The sequence below is a fragment of the Schistocerca cancellata genome, chromosome 5 (genome assembly GCF_023864275.1).
Source record: "Schistocerca cancellata isolate TAMUIC-IGC-003103 chromosome 5, iqSchCanc2.1, whole genome shotgun sequence".
Taxonomy (NCBI): domain Eukaryota; kingdom Metazoa; phylum Arthropoda; class Insecta; order Orthoptera; family Acrididae; genus Schistocerca; species Schistocerca cancellata.
This window is the reverse complement of record NC_064630.1, coordinates 590,389,073-590,414,485: the sequence shown is the minus strand read 5'-3', so window position 1 is coordinate 590,414,485 and position 25,413 is coordinate 590,389,073. Positions and strand designations below refer to the sequence as shown.

The following is a 25,413-nucleotide window of genomic DNA, read 5'->3' as shown; positions in this document are numbered from 1 at the left end:
ATTCACTCACTTTGCTCAGAGACAGACATTTTAACTGCACCAATATGTTGATCCCTGTTTCCTCATCCGAATGTCAGTCACCTAATCATCAGTTGTTTATGTCTCACAAACCAGTAAGGAAAATACTACTCTTCAGCCTCAAATGTTAATATTGATTCATTATTGATGCAACTTTAAAAGCTGTTATCACAAAGTAGAACTACACCAGAAAATTATAGCACATTTCACTATTCAGTGCTAAAACTGTGTTCACTGTTCTCTTCTCACTTTTCATATTAGGAGGGAATTGTAGCTTATTTGATAATTGAAAGATGCCATAAGGAACATAAAATACATTCCTGGGTATGGAACTACTGTGCACAATGTTCTCTCATTATTGTCTGCCTGCCATTTATATTCTCGAAATGGTAGGTCTTAATACGTTACAATGTTCGACAAGTTCACTACATCTTTTAACACCAGGATTACCACATCAGTTACTCAAAAGACATCATTATTTTTAAAAATAGAAAAATGCACGGAGTATAGATATTTATGTATCAAACTACACGCAGTCAAGAATATGAAGGCTTAGATATACATTTAGGAGATAGAATCGAATAACACTGACTTCAAGCAAATCAGGAAGCACAAGGTTGGAGAAAAGACTGAATGATAGTGGAATTGCTAAGTAGGCACAGAAAGATCATATCAGAACAAAGCAGAATGAAAAATAGTAATATTTCTTTGTGATGTTTAGAAGTTCAGCTATAAACTTATTCTTATGTATTCATGGTAAATTAAGTAGTGCCAGTGATATGACCAGCAGTAGAAAGTCAGATGACAGCCATAGTTACATTCATGAAAAGAAAACTAATGAATAAAGTAGATATGCAATAGTTAAAAGAATAGGAATGCAAAAGGTTACACTATAAAGTTATATTTCATACAAAATGCCAATAACAGAAAACAGCACTGATTGACAGTCTGTTGTGCCTATCAGCATCTCTGCTATGTGGTAAGAAGCAACTATTCTTTTCATAATATTGTCAAAATACCAATAAGGTTTCATGACATCCAATGTGCTAGGGAAAAGTGGATTAAAAATTCTGAAAGAGTGGATATACAATATGAAACAGCAGGTCAACAATCTAAAGCAGTGGACAAACACAGAACTGTAGTCTTCTTAAGGCAGATACAATAACATTGTTTTTCAGATGAATTTTGTCTCTCTTGTGAAACAATAAAAATCCAATATGAAACAATGATCTTATTATGAAAAGGATAGACTGCTACTTATCATATGTAGGACATGTTGAATGACAAACAGGCACAATAAAAAGACTGCTAAACAAGTAAGCAAGCTTTCAGCCAAAAGGCCTTCTTCTGAAGTAGATCACACACACACACACACACACACACACACACACACACACACACTCTGTCTCTGGCTGCCAAGCCAGACTGTGAACAGCAGCACATGATGAGAGAACCAGTTACGCAGTGAGGATAAGGAGGAGGCTGGGAGAGGGGGAGGGATAGCATAGTAGGGGTGAGGGACAGTAAAGTGCTGCTTGTGGTAGCACACAGGCATGGGGTGAGGGACAGTAAAGTGCTGCTTGTGGTAGCACACAGGCATGAGGTGAGGAGACAGTAGGGCAGCTAGGTGTGGTCGGGAGGTTAGACAGAGAGGGAAGAAGAAAAGAAGATAAGTACAAAGACTGTGGGTGTGTTGGTGGAATAGATGGTTGTGTAGTGCTGGAATGGGAACAGGGAAGGGGTAGATGGGTAAGGACAATGACCAATGAGCGTAATTCAGAAAATCTGGTGTTGGTGGGAAGGACCCAGATGGCACAGGCTGTGAAGCAGTCATTGAAATGAAGTGCATCATGTCAGACAGTGTGCTCATCAACTGAATGGTACAGCTGTTTCTTGGCCACAATTTGTTGGTGGCCATTCATGCGGACAGACAGCTTGTTGGTTGTCATGCCCACATACAATGCAGCATAGTGGTTGCAGCTTAGCTTGTAGATCACTTGACTGGTTTCACAGGTAGCCCTGCTTTTGATAGGATGGATGATGTTTGTGACTGGACTGGAGTAGGTTGGGGTGGGAGGATGTTTGGGTCAGGTCTTGCATCTATGTCTATTACAGGGATATGAGCCATGGGACAAAGAGGTTGGGAGCAGGGGTTGCGTAGGTATGACGGACAAGGATACTTTGTAGGTTCGGTGGGTGGCAGAATACCAATGTGGGAGGGGTGGGAAGGATAGTGGGTAGGCCATTCCTCATTTCAGGGTACAACGAGAGGTAGTCAAAACCCTGGCAAAGAATCTGATTCAGTTTCTCCAGTTCTGGGTGGTACTGAGTCCCAAGAGGAATGTTCGTCTGTGGCCAGTCAGTGGGATTTTGGGTTATAGTGGGTGACTGGAGAGATAAAAGCATGCGAGATTTGCTTTTGTACAAGATTTCGAGAATAATTACAGTCTGTGAATGCCTCAGTGAGACCCTTGGTGTATTTCAAGAGAGACTTCTCATCACTACAGATGCGATGGACATGGGTAGCAAGGCCATATGGAAGGGACTCATCCAGGTATTCTTTCACCTAATGATGTTTATTCTCCCTGCACAGAGGTGTGACACGCACAATCTCTTGGTATGGAATGGGTGGCAGATGTTGAAGTGGAGGTACTGCTAATGGTTAGTAGGTTTGGTATGGAAAGAGGTACTGATTCAGCCATCTTTGAGGCGGAGGTCAACATCGAGGAAGGCTGCTTGTTGGGTTGAGAGGATCAGGTGAAGTTAATGGGGAAGAAGGTGTTGAGGATCTGGAGGAATGTGGATAGAATGTTCTCACCCTTGATCCAGATCATGAAGATGTCTTCATTGAATCTGAACCAGGTGAGAGGTTTGGGATTCTGAGTAGTCTAGACAGCCTTTGAATATGTTAGCATAGGTTCATGCCATGCAGGTGTCCATGGCCATACCCTTGATTTGTTGTAGGTGATGCCTTCAGAGGAGAAATAATTGCAGGTGAGGATATATTCAGTCATGGTGACTAGAAAGGATGTTGTAGATTTGGAATCCATCAAGCATTGGGAATGTTAGTGTTCAATAGCGGCAAGTCCATGGGCATTAGGGATGTTAGCAGGAGCAGAAACTGTGGAGAGTTAGTGGTGGAACTGGTATCTTTTATATAGGAGGGGAGGTTGTGGGTAATAGGTTGAATGTGTGGGTCTAAGAGAGTTACGCACAGTAATCGGCCACAATGGGTTTATGAATCTTAGGAAGCACGTAAAACGTAGGAGTGTGGGGAGTGGTAGGAGCACGGAGAGAGATGGACTCCGGAGAAAGGTTCTGCGATAGGCCTAAGGATTCGAGGAGAGACTGGAGATCCTGCTGCATTTGTGGAATGGGGTCACTGTGGCAGGGTTTGTAGATGGATGAATCTGACAGCTGGCAGTTCTCCTGATAGGCAAACAGTAGCGGAGCCTTCGTCAGCAGGTAAGATTATAAGGTCAGGATAAGTTTTTACGTGGTGGGTTGCAGTTCTTTCTGCGGATGTATGGTTGGCTTGCATGTTGAGGGATTTGGAGAATGATGGTAATGCAAGATTTGAGGTCAACAAATTCTGGAAAGTTAACAGGGGATGATCTGGAGGCAGTGAAGGATCACATTTGGATGGAGGAGTGAAATGAGTCAGGCAGGATTCAACATTGGTCTTTGGTCGAGTCTGACTGGTAGAGTTGGTGACGACAAAGTGCTTCCACTGCAGGGACCAGGAGACGGAGAAGTCTTTAACAAGTTCTGCAAGATTTAATATGGTAGTGGAGCAAAAGGTGAAGCCTTCGGAAAGAACTATTTCTGCGGGGCTGAGGCTTTTTGAGGAAAGGTTCATGACTGTTTTTCAGGTCTGTATATGTTCTGGATTCAATAGTGTGGTGGGAGTGAGTTTTTGAGAATAGGGTAAATGTAGTGGCTCTGCAAGGCAGAGTTTTTCAGGTGTGATGGGATGTGGGGGAGGTTTGGAGGTTGTAGTAGAGGTGGAGGAGGTGGATAGTGGCAGTCCAAGTAGGGAGTTGGAAGGGAACAGGGTGGAGAGTTTTTTGAGGTGGCATTATGCATGGTGCTCTAGTTCCTGGAGGGCAAGAGTTTCTATGTGCAGTAAGGGAGCCAGGAATTTGAGATTGCATAGCAGGAGAATTTTACAGATGGAGAAAGGTATTGCAACGAGGTTTGGGCCTGACTGTCATAATTTTGCAGGACTTTGTTGATGAGGATTAAGGACTGGCAGAATCTGAACAGATAGAGGTCATTGTGAAAGGAGAGGTTGCAGCTGAAGATGAGTAATTTGATGGCAAGGCCATTTGGGGTCTATAAACCCAACCAAACAGGACTCCCCATTGTGGATAATTACTGTGCCCCCACAGAGAGAAACTCTGCTCTCGCAGACCAACAACTTCAGCCCATTACCCACAACCTACACTCCTGTATTACAGATACCAACCATTTTCTCCACCAACTCTCCACAGTTCCTGCTCCTTTACCACTTGGTGCCCTGCTCATCACTATTGATGCCACTTCAGTTTACACTAACATCCCTAATGCCCATGGCCTTACTGCTACTGAACATTACCTTTCCCAATGATGGATTCCAAGCCTATAACTTCATTCCTAGTCACCATGACTGACTGTATCCTCACGTACAATTATTTACACTTTGAAGGTATCACCTACAAAAAAATCCGAGATATGGCTATGAGCCGTCTAGAGGAATCCTTTCTTACCACCCAGAATCCCAAACTCATCATCTGGTTTGGATTCAGTGATGATGTCTTCATGATCTGGATAGAGTGTGAGGACACCCTATCCACATTTCTCCCGTCACTTGACCTGGTCCTCCCTTAGCCAATAAACCACCTATCTTGATGTTGACCTGTTTCTCAAGGATGACTACATCAGTACCTCTGTCCATATCAAGCCTACCAATCACCAACAATACCTCCACTTCAACAGCTGCCACCCATTCCATGCCAAGAAGTCCCTACACCATACAGCCTAGCCACCGGCGGCCGTCACATCTTTAGTGAGAAGCAGTCCCTCTCAAAATACACCAAGGTTCTCACTGAGACATTCATTCACAGACTGTAATTACCCTACCAACTTCACTTCATACAAAAACAGATCTCCCGTGTGTTCCCTCACCAGTCACCCACCATCTCCTAAAGTCCCACCATCTCATAAAGTCCCACCAACTGGCCACAGAGGAGCATTCCCCGCATGAAGAACCACCCAGGACTGGAGCTACTGAATCACATTCTCCGCAAGTGTTTTGATGTCTCATCGCGCCTTGAAATAAGGAATGTCCTACACAATATACTTCCCACCCCTTCCCACCTACACCACCTCCTCCAGTCCAGTCACAAGCATCGCCAACCCCATCAGTCAGGGTACCTATGAAACCGGACATGTGATCTAAACGCTAAGCTGCAGCCACTGTGCTGCTTTCTCTGCAGGCATGACAACCAACAAGCTGTCTGTCTACATGAATGGCCACCACCAAACTGGGCAAGAAACAGCTGGACCACCCAGTTGCTGAGCAAGCTGTCCAACACAACACTCTTCATTTCAATGACTGCTTCACAGCCCATGCCATCTTCTCTCCTTTTCCACTGCCCCCTGCCTCCTCCTCCAATTAACCTCCTGATTGCACTAGTTACCCTACCCCCTCCCAATCTCGTCCCTGCATGCTCCCACAAACAGCACTTTACAATCCTCCACTCCTACCCTACTATCCCTCCCCCTCCCCACCCCAGCCTCCTCCTTATCTACCCCATCACCCATTTGCTTCTCCTACTATGGGCTGCTGCTCACAGTCTGGACTCTGCAGCCAGAGTCTGTGGTCATGTGTGTGTGTGTGTGTGTGTGTGTGTGTTTTGTCTAATGAAGACATGTTTGGCCAAAAACTTTGTCTGACAGTCTTTTTGTTGTGGCTATCTGCGACTCGACATCTCCACTACATGGTGTGTAGCAACTATCCTTTTCATAATTTTGTCATTATTCCATCCTGGACTTCCCACTGTCAGAATAAGGCCTTTTGGCTGAAAGCTTTCTTGTTTAGCGGTCTTTCTGATGTTCCTGTTGGTAACTCCATACTTCCACTATATGGTGAGAAGCAATTTCTCCTTTTCATATAATCTCTTTTTGAGTGTTTTCTAGTGTCAGCAATTACAGAATTGCTGTTGTTCTCGTTGTTTGATAATCGTAGTAATCCTGCCTAAGGTTAGTAAACATACGTGTACAAGAATATATCCTCAGCATCAAACAGTCCACAACCTAAGAAGACTTGGAAGTAAGCCATCCAATCATGGATGATGTTTATGGTTTTTCCCACTGTAAAATTGTGCATCACTTTATTTACTACAATCAAAAGGGACACAAATGGCAGCTATTCCAAAGGTACAAGTCATTTAACACACACACACACACACACACACACACACACACACACACACACACACACACACACACACACACAGCGAAGTTCACACTTCAAGTCATTTATAAGTTTTACCTGAGAAGATGAGACAATGTGACGCTTATCTGGTGACCAGTCTGAACACAGGACCTTTGCTTGATGCCCTTTGAGCAAACGTCGAGGTTTGATATTGAGATAATTTATCACCTCCAGTCTTTCAGCGACAGTTGACACTAAATGGAATGTGAGTAAAAGCTATTAATGCCATGAAAGAGACAAAAAATGTTGCAGTGAAATTTACTATCAATGCTAGAAAAATATCGTTACATCATGCATAAAAAGAACATGGTACATGAAGTAAATAAATATCTGTAGGACAAATCATAAAAGATTTCTGGGAGACCAGTTTTTCTGACACAGTACAAAATGTTCTAGGAATGCCTGAATCCTGATTCCATGAAAATGTACTAAAAGTGAATGTCACAATGGCACAGATAATTGAGTTTGTCTCTAAATGATCAGAAATGTGTTGTGTAAAAATAGCTCACAATAATCAACTGAAGACAAAAATAGGCCATGTGGACTTCTTGGGCCTAAACCTTGACAAAATTTTAAATTGGAAGACAAATAGACTTCTTGACAAATAAATTAAAAACATTATCTCTTGCAATAAAATTTAACAGAACAGATAAAAAATCTACTCACCAACTGGCAGCAGGAGAACACACACAAATAAAGGTTAAGAAAATTTTCTACCTTTTGGAGCCAGTGACAATTTCTAGCAGAAGGGATGATGGGGAAGGAAGAGGGACGAAGAAAAAAGACTGACACGGTTTAGGAAATTGGAAGAATTTGGAAAAGTTGCTCAGAACACTGGAACAAGAGAGACTTACCAGACGGTATGAGAAGGAAAGACAGATTTTTGGGGACTTCGCCAGTAATATGCAAGCCATAGACTGACAAAATGTCGTGCAAGAGGTAATAAGAGACAAATGCTAAGCGCATTGTATGTGGTAGTGGTGGGGGAGGAGTGCAGAGGAGGAAAAATTCAAATGTCAGAAAATAAAAGATACAGAAAGCTAAAAGGGAGTGAAGAAAGGAATAATTATCGAGAAAAAATGCTGAGACTGAAGAAATTAATGTAAATTAAGGCCAGGTGAGTGGCGACAAGCAAGGACATGTAATGCCAGTTCACATGCAGAGTTCTGAAAAGCTAGCATCTGAGAAATGAAACCAGATGGCTCACGTAGTGAAACAGGTACTGAGAAAACAATTGTCATGTTGTAGAGCATGATCTACAAGAGGATACTGTATGTTGCCAATGTAAACTCTCCATCCATGTTCACTAATTCAACTCTCTGTCTACGTCCATTCATTCTGACTGGTAACTTGTTGGCAGTCACACCAATGTAAAAGGCTGAACAGTGTTTAAATAACAGCTGGTACATGACACATGTCATTTCACAAGTGGTTCTCTCTTTGATAGTGTGTGTTTTGCAAGTTATAGGGCTGGTATAGGTGGTGCTAGGAGGGTGCGTAAGGCAAGTTTTACAGAGGGGAGAGACACAAGGATAGAAGCCATAGGATAGGGAAATGGGTGCAAGAAGGAGCATTGGGTATGACCAGGATAGTGTGGAGATTGGGAGAGGCCAGAGGTGTGGGAGGGGGGAGGGGGGAGTTTGAAGAATAGCTATGCTAGCTGTTGTAGGCATAATGGACCTCATTCCAGGGCATGCTTTTAGGAAGTCATAGCCCTGTTGAAGTAGCTGATCAATACATTCAAGACAAGACTAAAAATGAATGACAAGGATGGACCAGCAATACCAGGATCAGATGTGATGACTGTGAAAATCTGCTTTGGAATTAGATTCTTGGGGTAATTACATCTAGTGAAGGATGAGAATGGTGGTGTGTTGCTGCATCTCATCAAGTATGTTTGCCTCAAAATGTCAAGTCTGTGTGAGAGGAAACATTTGATATGTAAAGGATGACAACTGTCAAAATGTAAGTACAGTTATTTGTTAGTAGGCTTAATATAACCAGAAGTGCATAGCCGGCCTTCAGTGAGAATTGGGTCAACATCAAGGAAAGTGGCACGGAATCTGGAATATGGCCAAGTGAAATTTTATTGGAAGAATGTATTTACAGGTTCCAAAAATTTTAACAGGTCAGCCTTGCATTGAATCCATGTGACAAAGATGATGTCAATGTATTTAAACTAAACCAGGGGCTGAAGGCTTATGCATCCTTGGAAAGCCACCACCAATTGGCCCATGAAAAGGTTGGGATGGGGAGGAGCCACCCTAGCTCCCATTTTTTAAGGGAAAATAAAATTCTGTATGAAATAAATATGCTGAATAGTGACAAAGAATTAATCATATACACATGATAGGTGTAAGAGACAATATCTCAGATAATTTTTATTTCTAAAACAAAAGACAAAAACTTTGAATTATTATTATTATTATTATTATTATTATTATTCTGTCTGTCAGCGTTTGGAGAGGAACTTCTTAATATAATCTACCAGACACTGTACAGTTATTTAGGTGATAATGTAAGTCATCAAAAGTATCGTTTTATTTAAAATGACACTGAACCCATTTGCTTCTATCATAAGCAATTTGTATTTGTATAGTAATATTTCGCAGCAGTTAGCACGAAGATAACTGATGAAGCACAATGGCCATTATGTATCATTTTATAAGTAGTCTTGTATCATATATGCGTCCTTTCAGACCAGCAACCTGTTTCTTTTAAATATCAAAGTCTGTTGTTTCTTTTTCCAGCGACCGTACAACTTCTATTTGAGAGATCTCAACTCAAACCTGTAACAAGAATATTTATGTCATTTTATGAATAAGCCAAAGTTTACCATGCTTCTAATCTGTTTGTATTTGGCTCAACAAAGGTAAAATCCTGGTGAGTAGCCTATACGATGTATATGAAGGATGTTTCCACTCAGTGAGATGTCGTCAATGGTGATAAGGATGGTGTGTAGTGGGAGCAGCATGGGCACAGATTTCTGACAACCTAGGAATTGGTGGGTCCTTTAATATAGGAGAGAAATCTTTGTACTATAGGTTGTAGGTGTTGTTGACCTCGATAGCAGATGCTGTACATAGACACATTAGAAGATGGCGAAGACTCTTGTTTATATACTCCTGTCGGTCAAATACCACAGTGGTAGATCCCTTATATGCTGGAAGGATAATGATGAAGTCATCGATTTTTGCGGGACAAGAGGCCTGTAGCTCTGCAGAGGACAAGTTTGGATCACGTTGAAGGGACCTGACGAATGGTTGTGAAGCAATGCTGGACATTAGGAATTCTTGGAAGGCTTGTAAGGGGTGATTTTGTGGTAGTGGTAATGGATCAAGTTGGGATCATGTTCAGTAGTGTTCAATGTAGGGTTCAATGTCAGGTTTGTTGTTGGAAAGGTTTTGGGATTGGGTTGCGAAGTGATATTTCCAGTTGACATTACGTGTGAAGGAAAGTCATCCCTTCACCACAGCAGCATGATCAAATGGAGGTCTAGGGCTGAAAGTGAGACCCTTCCATAACACAGATAATTCAGGAGGGGGAATATCTTAGATGAGGGGTTGACAACACTGTAATGATGTGGCTGGTTCTTGTGATCATGAGTCACCATTGCTCTGAGAGGCAGTGGTTAAGGCTGATGGATGTTAAAGAAGATTGGCCAAGTCTGGTGGTTGAGGGTGTGGCTGTTTAGGGAGCTGGAGAGGGACAGGAAGGGAAACACCACTGTTAAGGTATTTTGGAGAATGTAGGGTAGCTTTTTGAGGTGACGTTTGGTCTGTTGTTGCAGTCTGAAGTTAGCTTGGCAAATATTACCATCCTAGAAAACACGGTGGGGGGGGGGGGGGGCAGATAATTGCAGAATTTTGTAGGAGATTGTTGGGTTGGATGAGGCATATAGGTCACAAATTAGTCGTGTAAGAGCAAGAGGATGTTGTATTTGAAACAATAAAAGGGACTGTTGTAGATTATGATTATGTCCAGAAATGGGGATTTTTCAATGTTAGGCATTTGAGTGTAACTCCCAGGAGCAAGCAGGGTTCAAGAAATAGAATGTGGGTCCTTAGTTTTGATATTGCAAAAGGACATTTTCTAGAGGACTGAAAATAAAATATGATGGGATTCATCATGCAAAGAGAGAAGGGTTTGGAGTATTGGAGATAGTGGGATTAGCAAAAACGAAGCAGACGTGGAAAAAATGAGAAAAAAGGAAGACAAGCAAGAAACAAAATTGGAAAAATGTAGAAAAATTCATATGAAAGTAGTAGAAAAGACAAGGGTAAGCTACAGGCTTCAGTTCACATTAAACCTACTAAAGAAAGTACTGTTCTTACATTTTTACAGTTGCCATCCTTTCCATATCAAACATTCCCTCAAATACAGACTCGTCACTCGAGGCAAACATATTTGCTCAGATGCAGACACTTTACAGCAGCACACCACAATTCTCACCACAGCCTTCACAGAATGTAATTACCCCAACAACCTAGTTCTGAAGCAATTTCCAGGGCCATCGCATTCAATTCTGGTACTTCTAATCACTCCAAAAAACTGCTTAGGAGCATATATCTCATCATTCAGTATTATCCTGGTCTTCGATGTATTAATCAGCTGCTTCAAAAAGGCTACGACTTGCTAAAATCACACCCTGAAATGAGGTCCACTCATCATCATCATCATCATCCCCATCATCATTTAAGACTGATTATGCCTTTCAGCGTTCAGTCTGGAGCATAGCCCCCCTTATACAGTTCCTCCATGATCCCCTATTCAGTGCTAACATTGGTGCCTCTTCTGATGTTAAACCTATTACTTCAAAATCATTCTTAACCGAATCCAGCTACCTTCTCCTCGGTCTGCCCCGACTCCTCCTACCCTCTACTGCTGAATCCATGAGTCTCTCGGGTAACCTTGCTTCTCCCAAGCGTGTAACATGACCCCACCATCTAAGCCTGTTCGCCCTGACTGCTACATCTATAGAGTTCATTCCCAGTTTTTCTTTGATTTCCTCATTGTGGACACCCTCCTGCCATTGTTCCCATCTACTAGTACCTGCAATCATCCTAGCTACTTTCATATCCATAACCTCAACCTTGTTGATAAGGTAACCCGAATCCACCCAGCTTTCGCTCCCATACAACAAAGTTGGTCGAAAGATTGAACGGTGCACAGATAACTTAGTCTTGGTACTGACTTCCTTCTTGCAGAAGAGAGTAGATCGTAGCTGAGCGCTCACTGCATTAGCTTTGCTACACCTCGCTTCCAGTTCTTTCACTATGTTGCCATCCTGTGAGAATATGCATCCTAAGTACTTGAAACCGTCCACCTGTTCTAACTTTGTTCCTCCTATTTGGCACTCAATCCGTTTATATTTCTTTCCCACTGACATTACTTTGGAAACTTTCAATCGAATCTGCCATCACAACTAAGTCATCCGCATATGCAAGACTGCTTATTTTGTGTTCACATATCTTAATCTCACCCAGCCAGTCTATTGTTTTCAACATATGATCCATAAATAATATGAACAACAGTGGAGACAGGTTGCAGCCTTGTCTTACCCCTGAAACTACTCTGAACCATGAACTCAGTTTACCGTCAACTCTAACTGCTGCCTGACTATCCATGTAAAGACCTTTAATTGCTTGCAAAAGTTTGCCTCCTATTCCATAATCTTGTAGAACAGACAATAACTTCCTCCTAGGAACCCAGTCATATGCCTTTTCTAGATCTATAAAGCATAGATATAATTCCCTGTTCCACTCATAACACTTCTCCATTATTTGCTGTAAGCTAAAGATCTGGTCCTGACAACCTCTAAGAGGCCTAAACCCACACTGATTTTCATCCAATTGGTCCTCAACTAATACTCGCACTTTCCTTTCAACAATACCTGAGAAGATTTTACCCACAATGCTGATTAAAGAGATGCCTCTGTAGTTGTTACAATCTTTTCTGTTTCCATGTTTAAAGATTGGCGTGATTACTGCTTTTGTCCAGTCTGATGGAACCTGTCCCGACTCCCAGGCCATTTCAATTATCCTGTGTAGCCATTTAAGACCTGATATTCCACTGTATTTGATGAGTTCCGACTTAATTTCATCCACTCCAGCCGCTTTATTGCACTGCAATCTATTGACCAATTTTACCACTTCCTCAAATGTGATCCTATTTCCATCATCATTCCTATCCCATTCTCCCTCGAAATCTGAAACATTACTGATCGCATTTTCACCTACAATGAGCAACTCTTCAAAATATTCCCTCCATCTGCCCAAGGCATCCACAGGATTCACCAGCAGTTTTCCTGACCTGTCCAAAATACTTGTCATTTCCTTCTTACCTCCCTTTCGAAGACTGCTAATTACACTCCAGAATGGTTCTCCAGCAGCTTGACCCATAGTCTCCAACCTGTTTCCAAAGTCTTCCCACGATTTCTTCTTGGATGCTGCAATTACCTGATTGGCTTTGTTTCTTTCTTCAACATAACTTTCTCTGTCTACCTGGGTTCTGGTATGTAGCCATTTTTGATACGCCTTCTTTTTCCTTTTACAGGCTGCCTTGACTGTATCATTCCACCAAGCTGTTTGCTTCATCCTACTTTTACACACTACTGTTCCAAGACATTCTTTAGCCACTTCTAGTACTGTGTCCCTGTACCTTGTCCATTCCTTTTCCAATGACTGTAATTGACTACATTCAACTAACTGGTACCTTTCTGAGATCGCTGTTATGTACTTGTGTCTGAATTCCTTATCCTGAAGTTTCTCCACTCCTATTCTCCTACATATGGACCTGACCTCCTGCACTTTCGGCCTCACAATCCCAATTTCACTGCAGATTAAATAATGATCAGTGTCATCAAAGAATCCCCTGAATACACGTGTGTCCCTCACAACCTTCCTGAATTCCTGATCTGTTATTATATAGTCAATGACAGATCTGGTTCCCCTGCCTTCCCAAGTATAACGGTGAATGTTCTTATGTTTAAAAAAGGAGTTTGTGATTACTAAGCCCATACTGGCACAGAAATCCAAGAGTTGTTTCCCGTTCCTGTTGGCCTCCATATCCTCTCCAAATTTACCCATAACCTTTTCATACCCTTCTGTTCGATTTCCAATCCCGGCATTAAAATCACCCTTTACTCTAACAACTACATCACTGAGTGCCTCATAAAAACTATCCATCTTATCTTGATCTGTCCCTTCACAATGCGAATATACTGACACAATCCTAATTTTCTTGCTACACACTGTCAAATCTACCCACATCAGTCGTTCGTTTACATACCTTTTTGCAACTACGCTGGGTTCCATTTCTTTCCTGATGTAAAGCCCTACACCCCATTATGCTATTCCTGCTTTGACTCCTGACAGGTAGACCTTGTATTCTCCCACTTCATCTTCTTTCTCACCCCTTACCCGAATGTCACTAACAGCTAAAACGTCCAGCCCAATCTTACTTGCAGCCTCTGCCAGCTCTACCTTCTTCCCAGAGTAGTCCCCATTGATATTAATAGCTCCCCATCTCATTACCCTTTGTTTGCCAAGTCGTATCTTAGGAGTCCCTGGTTTTTCAGTTAGAGGTGGGACTCCGTCACCTCCAAAGGTCCAAGGCATTTTGCTCTGATTGTTGCCAGCATCATATTTAACGTACCAGGGAAGCAGGTTGCTAGCCTTACTTGCCCCGAGTCCCATTGGGTTTTACCCCTAACGGCTGAGGGACTAACCGGTGGATTTGGTAGTCTTTGCCGTATGAGCACAAAGGTGACCATGACTCAGAATATGTCCGAGATGCCCAGCCTTATTCCAAAGTAACTGGTATCCCGACTGTCAGGACCACTTACTTGGCCACTCATATGTTGCCCGTCCATTCAACCAGACATTTTTCCCACCACACCTAGAATATCTTTTTATCACCCTCCCCCTTCCCCCAATCTCCGCAATATCCTGGCCATAACCTATGCTCCTCCTTGCACCTACTTCTCTACCCTTTGGATCCTACCCCTGTAACCATCTTGATTGTAAGACTTTCCCTATGTGTCGTCCTACCACCACCTCTTTAACACATTCGCTGCAGTCACCAGAGCAAATGCTCTAGGCGGGCACTTGTAAGCACACACGATCTGAGAGCTGAAATCATAATACTGCAAAACCTTAAGTTCATGTTGTGCATGTACGTAATATTGACAGCGAATATAAAGTTTGCGCAAGACGTGGTGCTAGATACAGAAACACAAGTACGCTTCAGCTGCATGCCAATCATGTGATAAATGTCACATGCTGTCTGACGCTTATAAGTGTCATATGCATTTCCTGCTAACAATTCTAACAATGCCTCTGATTTATTGCAAACTGGAAAGAAAATGCAATTCAAACAAGCAATAAATCTGCTCCATTGAGAAAGAATTAGCGTCTGAAAACACCAAAAGATTTATCAAACGGGGAGAAAGAAACAGGACTCATCTGCAATGTGGTGCTATGGAAACCCAATCCTATATATTTTTAAAAAAATTTGGAAGGTGTAGAGGTGATGGTTTTATAGTAAACCTAGCAAACCACAAATAAGTCCACATACTGCACAGAAACCTCATGTTCTGAGCAATCAATGTAACAACATTTTACTTGGCGATCAAATAAAACAAATAAGAACACTTTACAAATCAAACATGAATAGATCTTCCTCAGAAGATATGTCATCCCATTACATTAAGGATGTGTAATTGTGCAGCAGTTCAAACATAATCCAAGTTTGTTTGGGCACATTATGCACACGTATGGTGTATCTGTACACTTGCCCTGTTCTACACACATTGTACATCGCTTCATCATAACTTGCTTCTTCCCTTCTGTTGTGTCCTGCTTTTGTACGCGTGTGTCTTTACAATCCTTTTGTAACATCCATTGGTGGAAGTACACCCTTTATTATTTGTATTCTATAATCATACAACGTCATTTTATGCCCTGAGTATTTATTATACAGATAATGTGAATTGAACATTAGCATGTCACCTACATGGAAGAATAGTTTCTTTGGCCAGAGGATAGTCTTTTGTTCACATAAATAATACGACAAAATCTGGTCCTGCCGATCAGTTCCAGACATACAACTATTATATTTGATAATTGGCAGCGGTTTTGAGACTATTTGAGACTATTTGCTGGCATGCATTTGGCACATGTCCCATTGTATTAGGATATTCTGTGGAAATATAGGAGACCTCTCGTCTATCCTTCCATTTGCCGATCATTACGCCATCCAAATATTGTGCAATAGTGTCTCCTTTCCCCAGTTTTTCGCTTACAATGTCTTTATGGATATTTTTCCTAACCCTTAGTGTCCTGGTGCAATGTGTTTTTGCATTCAACAGGTTTTAGCTAAAGCAAAGCTGTTGTAAAAATTGTACATGTGAATGTGATGGTCAACATGCTGCTTCTCTTCCAACAAATGTAATACTATCTTTTCAGCATGCCCTTTTCCCCCCTTTTCACCACGCATCCCCACGTACACAGCACATTTATTTACAAAACCGTCTGGATTATTTAGCATGTACAATTTGATGCCATATTTATTCCTTTTGTTCTTCATATATCACCTAAATGACAGTCATCTCCTCAAAGGATCATTGATTCATCTAAAGATAGATCCCTACCTGGATAATACACCTGACACATTCTGTTGTTAAAATAATTCAATATAGGGCGTACTTTATATAGTCTATCATCTGGTTTCAGTTCTCCTGACTCTGGATTTTTTGCAAAATGCAGTGAGCGTAAGATGAGCAAATATCTTTCTCTCCCCATACTCATCGCTATTCCTCTATTTTCGAATGGTGGGTCTTTCTTCCAGTAGTCTTGTAATCGGGCATATTTGACATTACCCATATGTAATGAAATACCCAGGAAGACTAGTATTTCTCCTATACTTACAGGTTTCCAATTACAAATCCTAGAGCCCTCTTTCGTATTTTTGCTCGCAAACATATTTCGTGCGTTACCATTCATTTCATCAACTATGAGTTGCAGTATGTCATCAGCAACCAGTAGCCTAAAGAAACCCGTTGGCATGTTGCCAGCAGGATTTATCTGCAAATATTCTGCTTTTGTAAATGGATGATACTGCATCCCATGTGGTTCTTCATGCCAAGTCACACCTGGTTTGCTTGCTTCTGCGAGTGCGGGTTCTTTATTGTCGGCGATTTCCACATCCTTGTCATGCATATCGTTCACTAAACATATTCGACAGTTCTGCTTCCACACTGTCATCACTATCGTATGTTTCTGTAGTCTCCAAATTACAGCCACCCCCCTCTGGTTCGTCTCCTCTGAACTCAACAGCACTATCTTCTCACACACTCAGTAACTCATGGTCAGTATATTATTCACTCTTCCTACTCTTTTTTGGGTTAGAAGGCCCCGATATCAGTTTATTCGCCGCCATTGCAAACAGTGTCAGCTGCAATGAACATGTTAACTGGAATAACACACACTGCCAAAGGGAGAACCACCTATGAAATGACCCATGTTGTGTACCAGCTGTTACATAAGCACCGTTTGACCTTCTAAATTTGTATGACCACCAGCATGTTATCAGTGCAAGGCATTTTGTCAGTAAGCTCTCAGGTTTTAAAGTATCATCTGTTGCAGTCCCCAACACTCGATCTTTCCTTCTCATCTCATTAAGTAAGTCTCCCTTAACCTGGGGTTCTGGGTGACTTTTCCAAGCTCATATAACAATACAGTATGATCATCTACAAATAGCTGGATGCAACATAATGTCAATCTTAGGGGAGTGTACAGGAATTATATTTTCCAAATACTGTACTAAGCTACTGGTACGTCACACAACTTGAGTCACTGGTCTTAACCTCACATTACAGATATATTTAGAGAGAACTAGTGAATTATGTAACTGTAGGTTCCTCAATTTAAGTACTGTAGTATAACTTGGCGCGTATTTGTGTAATTCCTTTGTTAAGAGAAGCGATCCAAAATTCCTGCATGTTAGAATGTGAAGTGAATGACCTTTTCAATTGTTTAAAGGAATTTTTTCAAGTTTTTACTGAGTGCAAACTGCGCTAGATGCTCTATGACTTAGTGCTTCATCTTGGAGAGCAAATCTAATGACAGCACATGCAACAAATGTAATCTTTACCTTCATTTGGACACTCAACTAGTACGGGCACATATAGTGATTGCTGTCATTACAGCTCGCATTAATTTAAAGACATTCATATGATGGAATTGATGTCCAATAAATATTATTTTCATTTCTTCTGAGTTACTACTCTCGTTTTCACAGCATAAATTATCTGTAGACTTAATGAATAATACGCCCATTTTAATGATGTCTTTTGTAATATTTTCATCTAAATGTACTACTAATCTTTTCTAACAGATATGTATAATCAGTGGATTCATATCTCTGCACTGATTTGTTAAAATAGTAATTATTTTCTAATCTCGAGTAAGACACACTATTTACATAAATAATGTACCATGAAGGAATCATCCAAACGGGATGGAAAGTGATAGATGTAATGTGCATGTACAGACAAACAAACTGTAACAATTTCAGAAAAAATGGAAGATTTATTAACAAGAAAAAGCTTCACAAATTGAGCAAGTCAATACAACATTGGCCCACTTCTGGCCCTGATGCAAGAAGTTATTTGGTTTGGCACTGATTGACAGAGTTGTTGGATGTCCTTCTGAGGAATACTGTGCCAAATTCTGTCTAAATGGCATGTTAGATCGTCATAATCCAGAGCTGGTTGAAGGGCCTTGCTCATAATTCTCCAAATGTTGTCAATTGAGATCTGGCAATCCCGCTAGCCAAGGCATGGTTTGACAAGCATGAAGACAAGCAGTAGAAACTCTCATAGGGTGTGGGCAGACATTAGCTTGCTCAAGTGTAAGCCCGGAACAGCTTGCCATGAAGGACAAAAAAATAGAGCACAGACTATCGTGAATGTACTGCTGTGCTGCAAGGGTGCCTTGGATGACAACTGAAGAGGTCTTGCTATTAAAAGGAATGGAATCCCAGATCATTACTCTTGGTTGTCAGGCCATATAGCGGGAGACAGTCAGGCTGGTATCCCACTGCTGTCCTGGGCTCCTCCAGACACTTTCTCTTGAAGAAATTATCCAATTTATCTGAAATTCTAATCATTTGTTTGTCTGTACGAGTACATCACCTCCATTCATGATAATAATCAGTCTAAAATGGTAAATATGTATCACTTTAAAATGTTAAGAAGTTTCACGTTAGTAACATCTTTTATATACATCAATTGTCTTTGAACTGAAATGAATTGTTGAGTCTTGGCAGACTAATCTGTGCACAATATCATACATCATCTTTCAATTTAAATATGCAACCAATGAAAACATTTAGCATATTCCATTTTGGAGTGTTTTTGGGGTAATACATTTTAATTCACACACCTAACAGAAGCTATAATCAGTTGGTACAGACATTGAGTTTTGGCATTATTATTTTCCAGTGAAAGTGTATGTTCTTTCCTGGAATTATATACTGTGCTTCTGAGCATATGTCATGATGTAATTGATAATGGTGAACTAAGTAGTCCCTGAACCTACAGTCAGACTCAAAGGTAGTTGTACCATCAATTATTGTGTAATGACTAAAAAACTTCAGCCTATGAAGCTGTAACAGATAATAAATACTGGCAATGGACTTCAAATGAAGTGTTTTGTGACCATCAGAATGATGTCAAGTTGTGTGAAATGTGCGTTAAACACTATAATGAATACAGACGCACATAAGCAAGAAAAGTGAATTATTCCTGCCTGAATGCAGATCATCACATAATTTACAGTTTGTTCAACTACAGCTATTGTTGCCGAGTGTGACTAAGAGATCTGTCATGTCAGTTTACCGAAGACAAGCAAAGACAGGTTATCTGCAGCTCACAATGATGGACGACTATAAGTGCTGTTTTCAATAGCTCTGACATTGAATTCAGAATTATTCCTCTTTGTAACCATTGCTCCTGAATTTTACCATTCAGACCAAATACGATTCGGACAATTGGATGAGCTAACCCCATTCTTTTGCAGGAAAATCACCAGTAAACAGTACTTAATTATGTATACTCTCTTCCACTTTCACAAATCATTGCTGTAATCATGTCTGAGGATCAACCCCGTTCCTGTCCCACCCAACCATCCACATCTGATCCCATCTAAAGGAGGGCACCTTCATTATGTTCCTCAGCAACATAATTTGTTTTCATGAATCAGTGTGACCTATCCGGTTAATCCAAATATTTGTGTATACCATATACGAATTCACACAACCTTTGTGTAATCAGGTGACAGAACTACTTTCATATCTATGTACATTAAACAAATGATGCTCTTATGATGAGGTTACAAGTCAAGGGATACTTTCTAGTATCGTGTCTGACCACACTTTGCCCAATAACATGGTACATTGTCATCCATGAAAATTACGTCATCGTTGGGGAACAAATGGTCTCCAAGTAGCCGAACATAACCGTTCGCTGTCAACGACTGGTTCAGTTGGACCAGAGGACCCAGTCCATTCCATGTAAATACAGTCGCTACCAACTAGCACAGTGCCTTGTTCAGGGTGTCTACGTGGACAAGAAAAAAAAAAAATTCCCGGATTTTTCCCGGATTTCCTGGTTAAAAACACAACTTCTTCCAGATGAAATTACGTATAAAGCGGGTGAAAATACATCCGTGTTAAGTAACAGTATACTTTCCCTCGGAGCTGTAAAAACTATCAGTCCTTTGAATCGTAAGGGTCTTATACCGGCGGAGGACGTCCTAGCACTTTAGGAAACGAAATCCAGGAAAAACAATGCGTTTGGACAGTTGTTTGATGCGAGACAATATGCACACAGTTTATTTTTGTATTGCGAAAGTATATACACAAATTCCACAAATTACAGCACAGTAGCTTCCGAAACTCTAAAATAGAGATTGCGTTGAGCGATGCACTTTTGTCAGCCAGTCATAGCTCATGTCACATGATCTCGCTAGCGAATGACGGCAATTATTCAGAGCGCGTACGTTACGAAGGTAGGCCGAGCTCGCTCAACTCAGCAAAGTGCGTTTCTACACCGGTTAACTCGTAAGTAGATGTGTATGTACGAACGAGAATTGCATCGTCTATTGGCATCGACTGTTATTAGTCCTACAATGATAGGAAGTCCGTAGGCCTACTACAGGCTCTAATTTGGCAATTAAAATCGTGCCAAAATGATTATCAGTTGCGTAGAAAAGTCGAAGTGTTCTGGCATGAAGAGACTCGTGACACTGCTCAGTAACACATTATGCACATTTTTTTGAAGGTCAATTACACTTTTTGCCATAGATTGCATAATTTTGTATCAATGAAAGAACAACATAAAATATGAAAACGAACTTGAAGCTCGGTCTTTTTTTAGCGTGTGTTACACGTTAAATCATATCAAATACAAATGCACGGTAAAATTTTAAATAGTGGCATAAATGACTTATCTTCTGGGTCCGACATTTTTCAAATGGCTGATCCACAAAGTGTTAAGTTTTGAATGAGAGTTATAACGGTCCGCAGCTCGCAGCTCGGGTTCGATTCCCAGCAGAGTCAGGGATTTTCTCTGGCTCTTGACGACTGGGTGTTGTGTGATGTCCTTAGGTTAGTTAGGTTTAAGTAATTCTAAGTTCTAGGGGACTGATGACCATAGATGTTAAGTCCCATAGTGCTCAGAGCCATTTGAACCATCTTTTTTTTAAGAGTTATAACGCCCTGTGATTTAAGAAATTCCTCGCACATTCTCACACGTAACATAAATAATCTTGCGTGGAAATTTACTTTGAAAGTAATGCAATCTCAAGCCACTATTCGTAACATTTTCTGGTGATCTGTTAGAAATGTAAACAATTGTGACGTCACGCACATCGAATGCACGTTAGTTGTTACAGACGTACTGCATAATCTTCGACCTAAAGCCTTTGACACTTTTCGGTGTTGGCAAACTGGTCTGTGCATTGTGTAATTTACCCATTTTCTATGCAACTAAACTTTTATTTTGGTGTTATTCTCTGATTTATGTTTCATTGCTGCAGTATTATTCAGCAGTAGTGGACTAAAGTTCTTTGTCAGGGTATCAGATCTGACACGTCAAACCTACAAAACTTTAACTGAAATCTAAAACAACGAAAAATCCTGGAATTCTAAAAAATTCCCGGGTTTTTCCCGGATTTGTCCCAGATGAAAAAATTCCCGGGTTTTTCCCAGATCTCCCGGGCCGTATACACCCTGTTGTTGTCAAATCGTAGGGTCTGTCATACACTCAAACCCAACCATCAGCTCTCACCAACTGAAACTGGGACTCATCTGACCATGCCACAGTTTTCCAGTCACCTAGGGTCTCACTGACAAGGTCTGCTGCCATGGCCCATTGACGCCAAATTTCACTGCATTGCCCTAACAGATATGTTCATCACACACCCCAACATTTATTTCTGAGGTTATTTCATGCAATGTCTCTTACCACTGACAAGTCTATACACAAACACCACTGCTCTCGGTTGTTAAGTGAAGGCCGTTGACCACTTATTGTCCATGGTGATTCATATCTGTAGTATCCAATCTTGTTCACAAACGATAGGCGCTATTACTAGCTACACACTATGCTGCAATCATCATCTTAAGCAGCCCACTATCATCCCATGCAGTAATCAAAATAAACACAGAACATACCTTTAAACACAACACAATCTTTTATCGTTGCAAAGGCTGGTAAAACAAATTTTTGCTCCTACGAGGGCTTACACAGTACAACTTCTTATGTATTTGCATAAATTCTTTGCTAAGAGAAGTGACTCAGAGTTCCCATATGTTAACACACAAGGAGAATTACCTTTTCAATTGTTTAAAGGACTTTTTCAAATGTATCATGAAAGGTTTTTATGTGATAGATGCTAGATGCTTGTGACTGTATGCGCTTCTCCTTGGAGAGTGAATCTAGTAACAAGATCATGCAACGATTGTAACTTTTACTTTGTTTTGGACACTCAACTAGTATGGTTCAAATGGCTCTGAGCACTATGGGACTTAACTGCTGAGGTCATCAGTCCCCTAGAACTTAAAACTACTTAAACCTAACTAACCTAAGGACATCACACACATCCATGCCCGAGGCAGGATTCGATGATGATGATTATTAGTGTTTTAGAATAATCATCATCATCGAAACCTGTGACCGTAGCGGTCGCATGGTTCCAGACTGTAGCGCCTAGAACCGCTCGGCCACTAACGCCGGCTCAACTAGTATGGACACATATAGTGATTAATAACAATTCTGTCAAATACACGTTGTAATGTTGGCCACCATTACGACTCGTATTAATCTAAAATCATTTACATGACTCAATTGGTATCTGATAAATATTATTTCCATTTCTTCTGAGGGTACTACTTTCAAGAGAATACAATATCTGAATTTCATTTTTATTTATGCAAAAGTGACTGATCTGAGTTTGTACATGTGGAATACTGCCACAGGATTTTCAAATGTTGATTTCGGGATGTTTCCCTGTGAATCTGCTATTGTGGTCATTTCATCACAAGAATTATTAACCCATTGTTGTCTTTTTGAAATCTGCGTATATGGCAAAAATTAAATTTTCAGGCAATTGGATATCATTTAGCAGAGCTGCAGCTGACCGACAAGACCTTCTGAGATCAGCACTATGATCTCTATTGATCATCTGAAATTTAGTGAACATTTACAGTCCACTCCAAGCCAGGTCAATGTAATCATAATGGCTAACAGGAATGTTACATGCTACATTTGAGCCACTGAAAGAGTGACCCTGGCAGCCGGCAGCTATGCTGTCAATGCCACTAAACGACCATTTGTTGTTACACCGTGTTGGTCACCCATCTGTGAGTATCCCACCCACAAATTGTAGAGCCATTGCAATGCCACACTACTGCAGCATGAAAAAACACTAATAACCACAGGGATTCAAAACATACACTCTTCATAATTAAAAAAAAAAAAAGTTTTGAAATATAAGTCGAGATAAAGGTTATGAAGTTTCAGTATTTTATTACATATTATTTTAATGCATAATGCAATTCTTATCTGCATCTTAGGGAAGACTCTGGCTGAAACCTGAAATTGATAGCAGTGACATTTTTGGATAAAATTCAAGTGTATACTGAAAGGATAGGCAAATGGTAAATGGAGGTAGTGTATTTGTTGCAGTAGACAAGAAGCTCAAATCGACCGAGATAGAAATTCAAGCTGCATGTGAGATTGTTTGGGCAAGACTCAGTATCAGGGGTTGATATAAAATGGTAATTGGACCCATCTCATGATGTAACCACAAACTTTAGACAAAATTTCACTAAATTTGTATGTAAGTCCTGGATCATACTGTAATCATCGATGGAGACTTTTATCATCCAACAATCAACAAGGAAAATTACAGTTTTCTTAGTGGTGGGCATATCAAGACATTCTGTGAGACATTACTAAATGCCTTCTCTGAACACAACCTCAACAGATAGTTCAGAACTCCCACTCATTATGGGAATATATTAGCTCTAATGGCAACAAACAGACCTGACCTCTTTGAGGACGCCCACAACGAAACTGGCATCCGTGACCATGACACCGTTGTTGCAACAACGATTACCGAAGTACGAAGGACAACTAAAACAAGCAGAAAGATATATATATGTTCAGTAAACTAGATAAAAAATCAGTAGGGTGATATTTCAATGAAGAACTTGAAACTTTAGGCACAGGGCAGGAGCATGTAGAGGAACTTTGGCTCAAGTCAAAAAAAAAAAAAAAAAAAAAAAAAAAAAAAAAAAAAAAAAAAAAAAAAAAAAAAAAAAAAAGGTTGACCATGCACTGGATCGGTGTACCCAGTAGAACAGTTCGTAATGGGAAGGAACCTCCATGGTACACAATCACTGTAAAGAAACAGAAGTTACTGCATTTTAGGCGTAAAACAAAGTATAGGGCTATAGATAGAAAGGTGCTGAAAGAAATGCATTTGGCTGTCAAGAAAGCAATGCATGATGCTTTCAATGACTACCATAGCAGAATATTATCAAGTGATCTTTCACAGAGCCCAAAGAAATTCTCATCACATGTAAAGGCTGCTAATGGCACCAAAGTTAGTGTTCAGTCCCTAGTGAATGAGACAGGAACTGAAATTGAGGGTAGCAAAGCAAAAGCTGAAATGCTCGACTCAGTTTTCAAATGTTATTTTACAAAGGAAAACCCAGGAGGAATGCCACAATTTAATCCTTGTACCACCAACAAGATGAATGAAATAAGTACGACTATCAGTGGCTTTGAGAAACAGCTAAAATTGTTCAAATCAAACAAAGGTCCAGGTCCGGATGGAATCCCTGTCATATTCTACACTGAATTTGTGCCTGAGTTAACCCCGCGTCTAACTATAATCGATCGTAGATCCCTCAAACAAAAAAACAATGCCCATTTCTTAGAAGAAAAAAAAAAAATAAAATAAAATGTCACACTCATCTACAAGAAAGATAGTAGAAGTGAACCCCAATACTACCATTCAATATCCTTGACATCGATTTGTTGTAGAATCTTAGAATATATTCTGAGCTCAAATACAATGTGTATCTTGAACAGAATGACCTCCTCAGTGCCAACCAGCATAGATTTCAGAACATCGATCATATGAAACCCAGCTTGCACTTTTCTCACATGACATATTGAAAGCTTTGGATCAAGGCATTCAGGTAGATGCTGTATTTCTTGACTTCCAGAAAGCATTTAACTCAATATCACACCTACACTTATTGTCAAAAGTACGATCACGTGGGGTATCAAGTGAAATTTGTGACTGGATTGAGGACTTTTTTGGTAGGCAAGACACAGCATC

The 25,413-nt window shown here is 40.6% G+C and overlaps 1 protein-coding gene across 4 annotated transcripts in view; it reads right to left on the bottom strand.

Annotated features, from left to right (window-relative positions):
• LOC126187319 (guanine nucleotide-binding protein subunit beta-5) overlaps nt 1–25,413 on the bottom strand; it is a 180,027-nt gene that overhangs the window by 78,487 nt on the left and 76,127 nt on the right. For all 4 annotated transcript variants that reach the window (XM_049928332.1, XM_049928331.1, XM_049928329.1 and 1 more), the window contains one exon: nt 6,554–6,690. In XM_049928332.1, the coding sequence (XP_049784289.1) occupies nt 6,554–6,690 (137 nt within the window). The remainder of the gene's footprint in view (nt 1–6,553; nt 6,691–25,413) is intronic.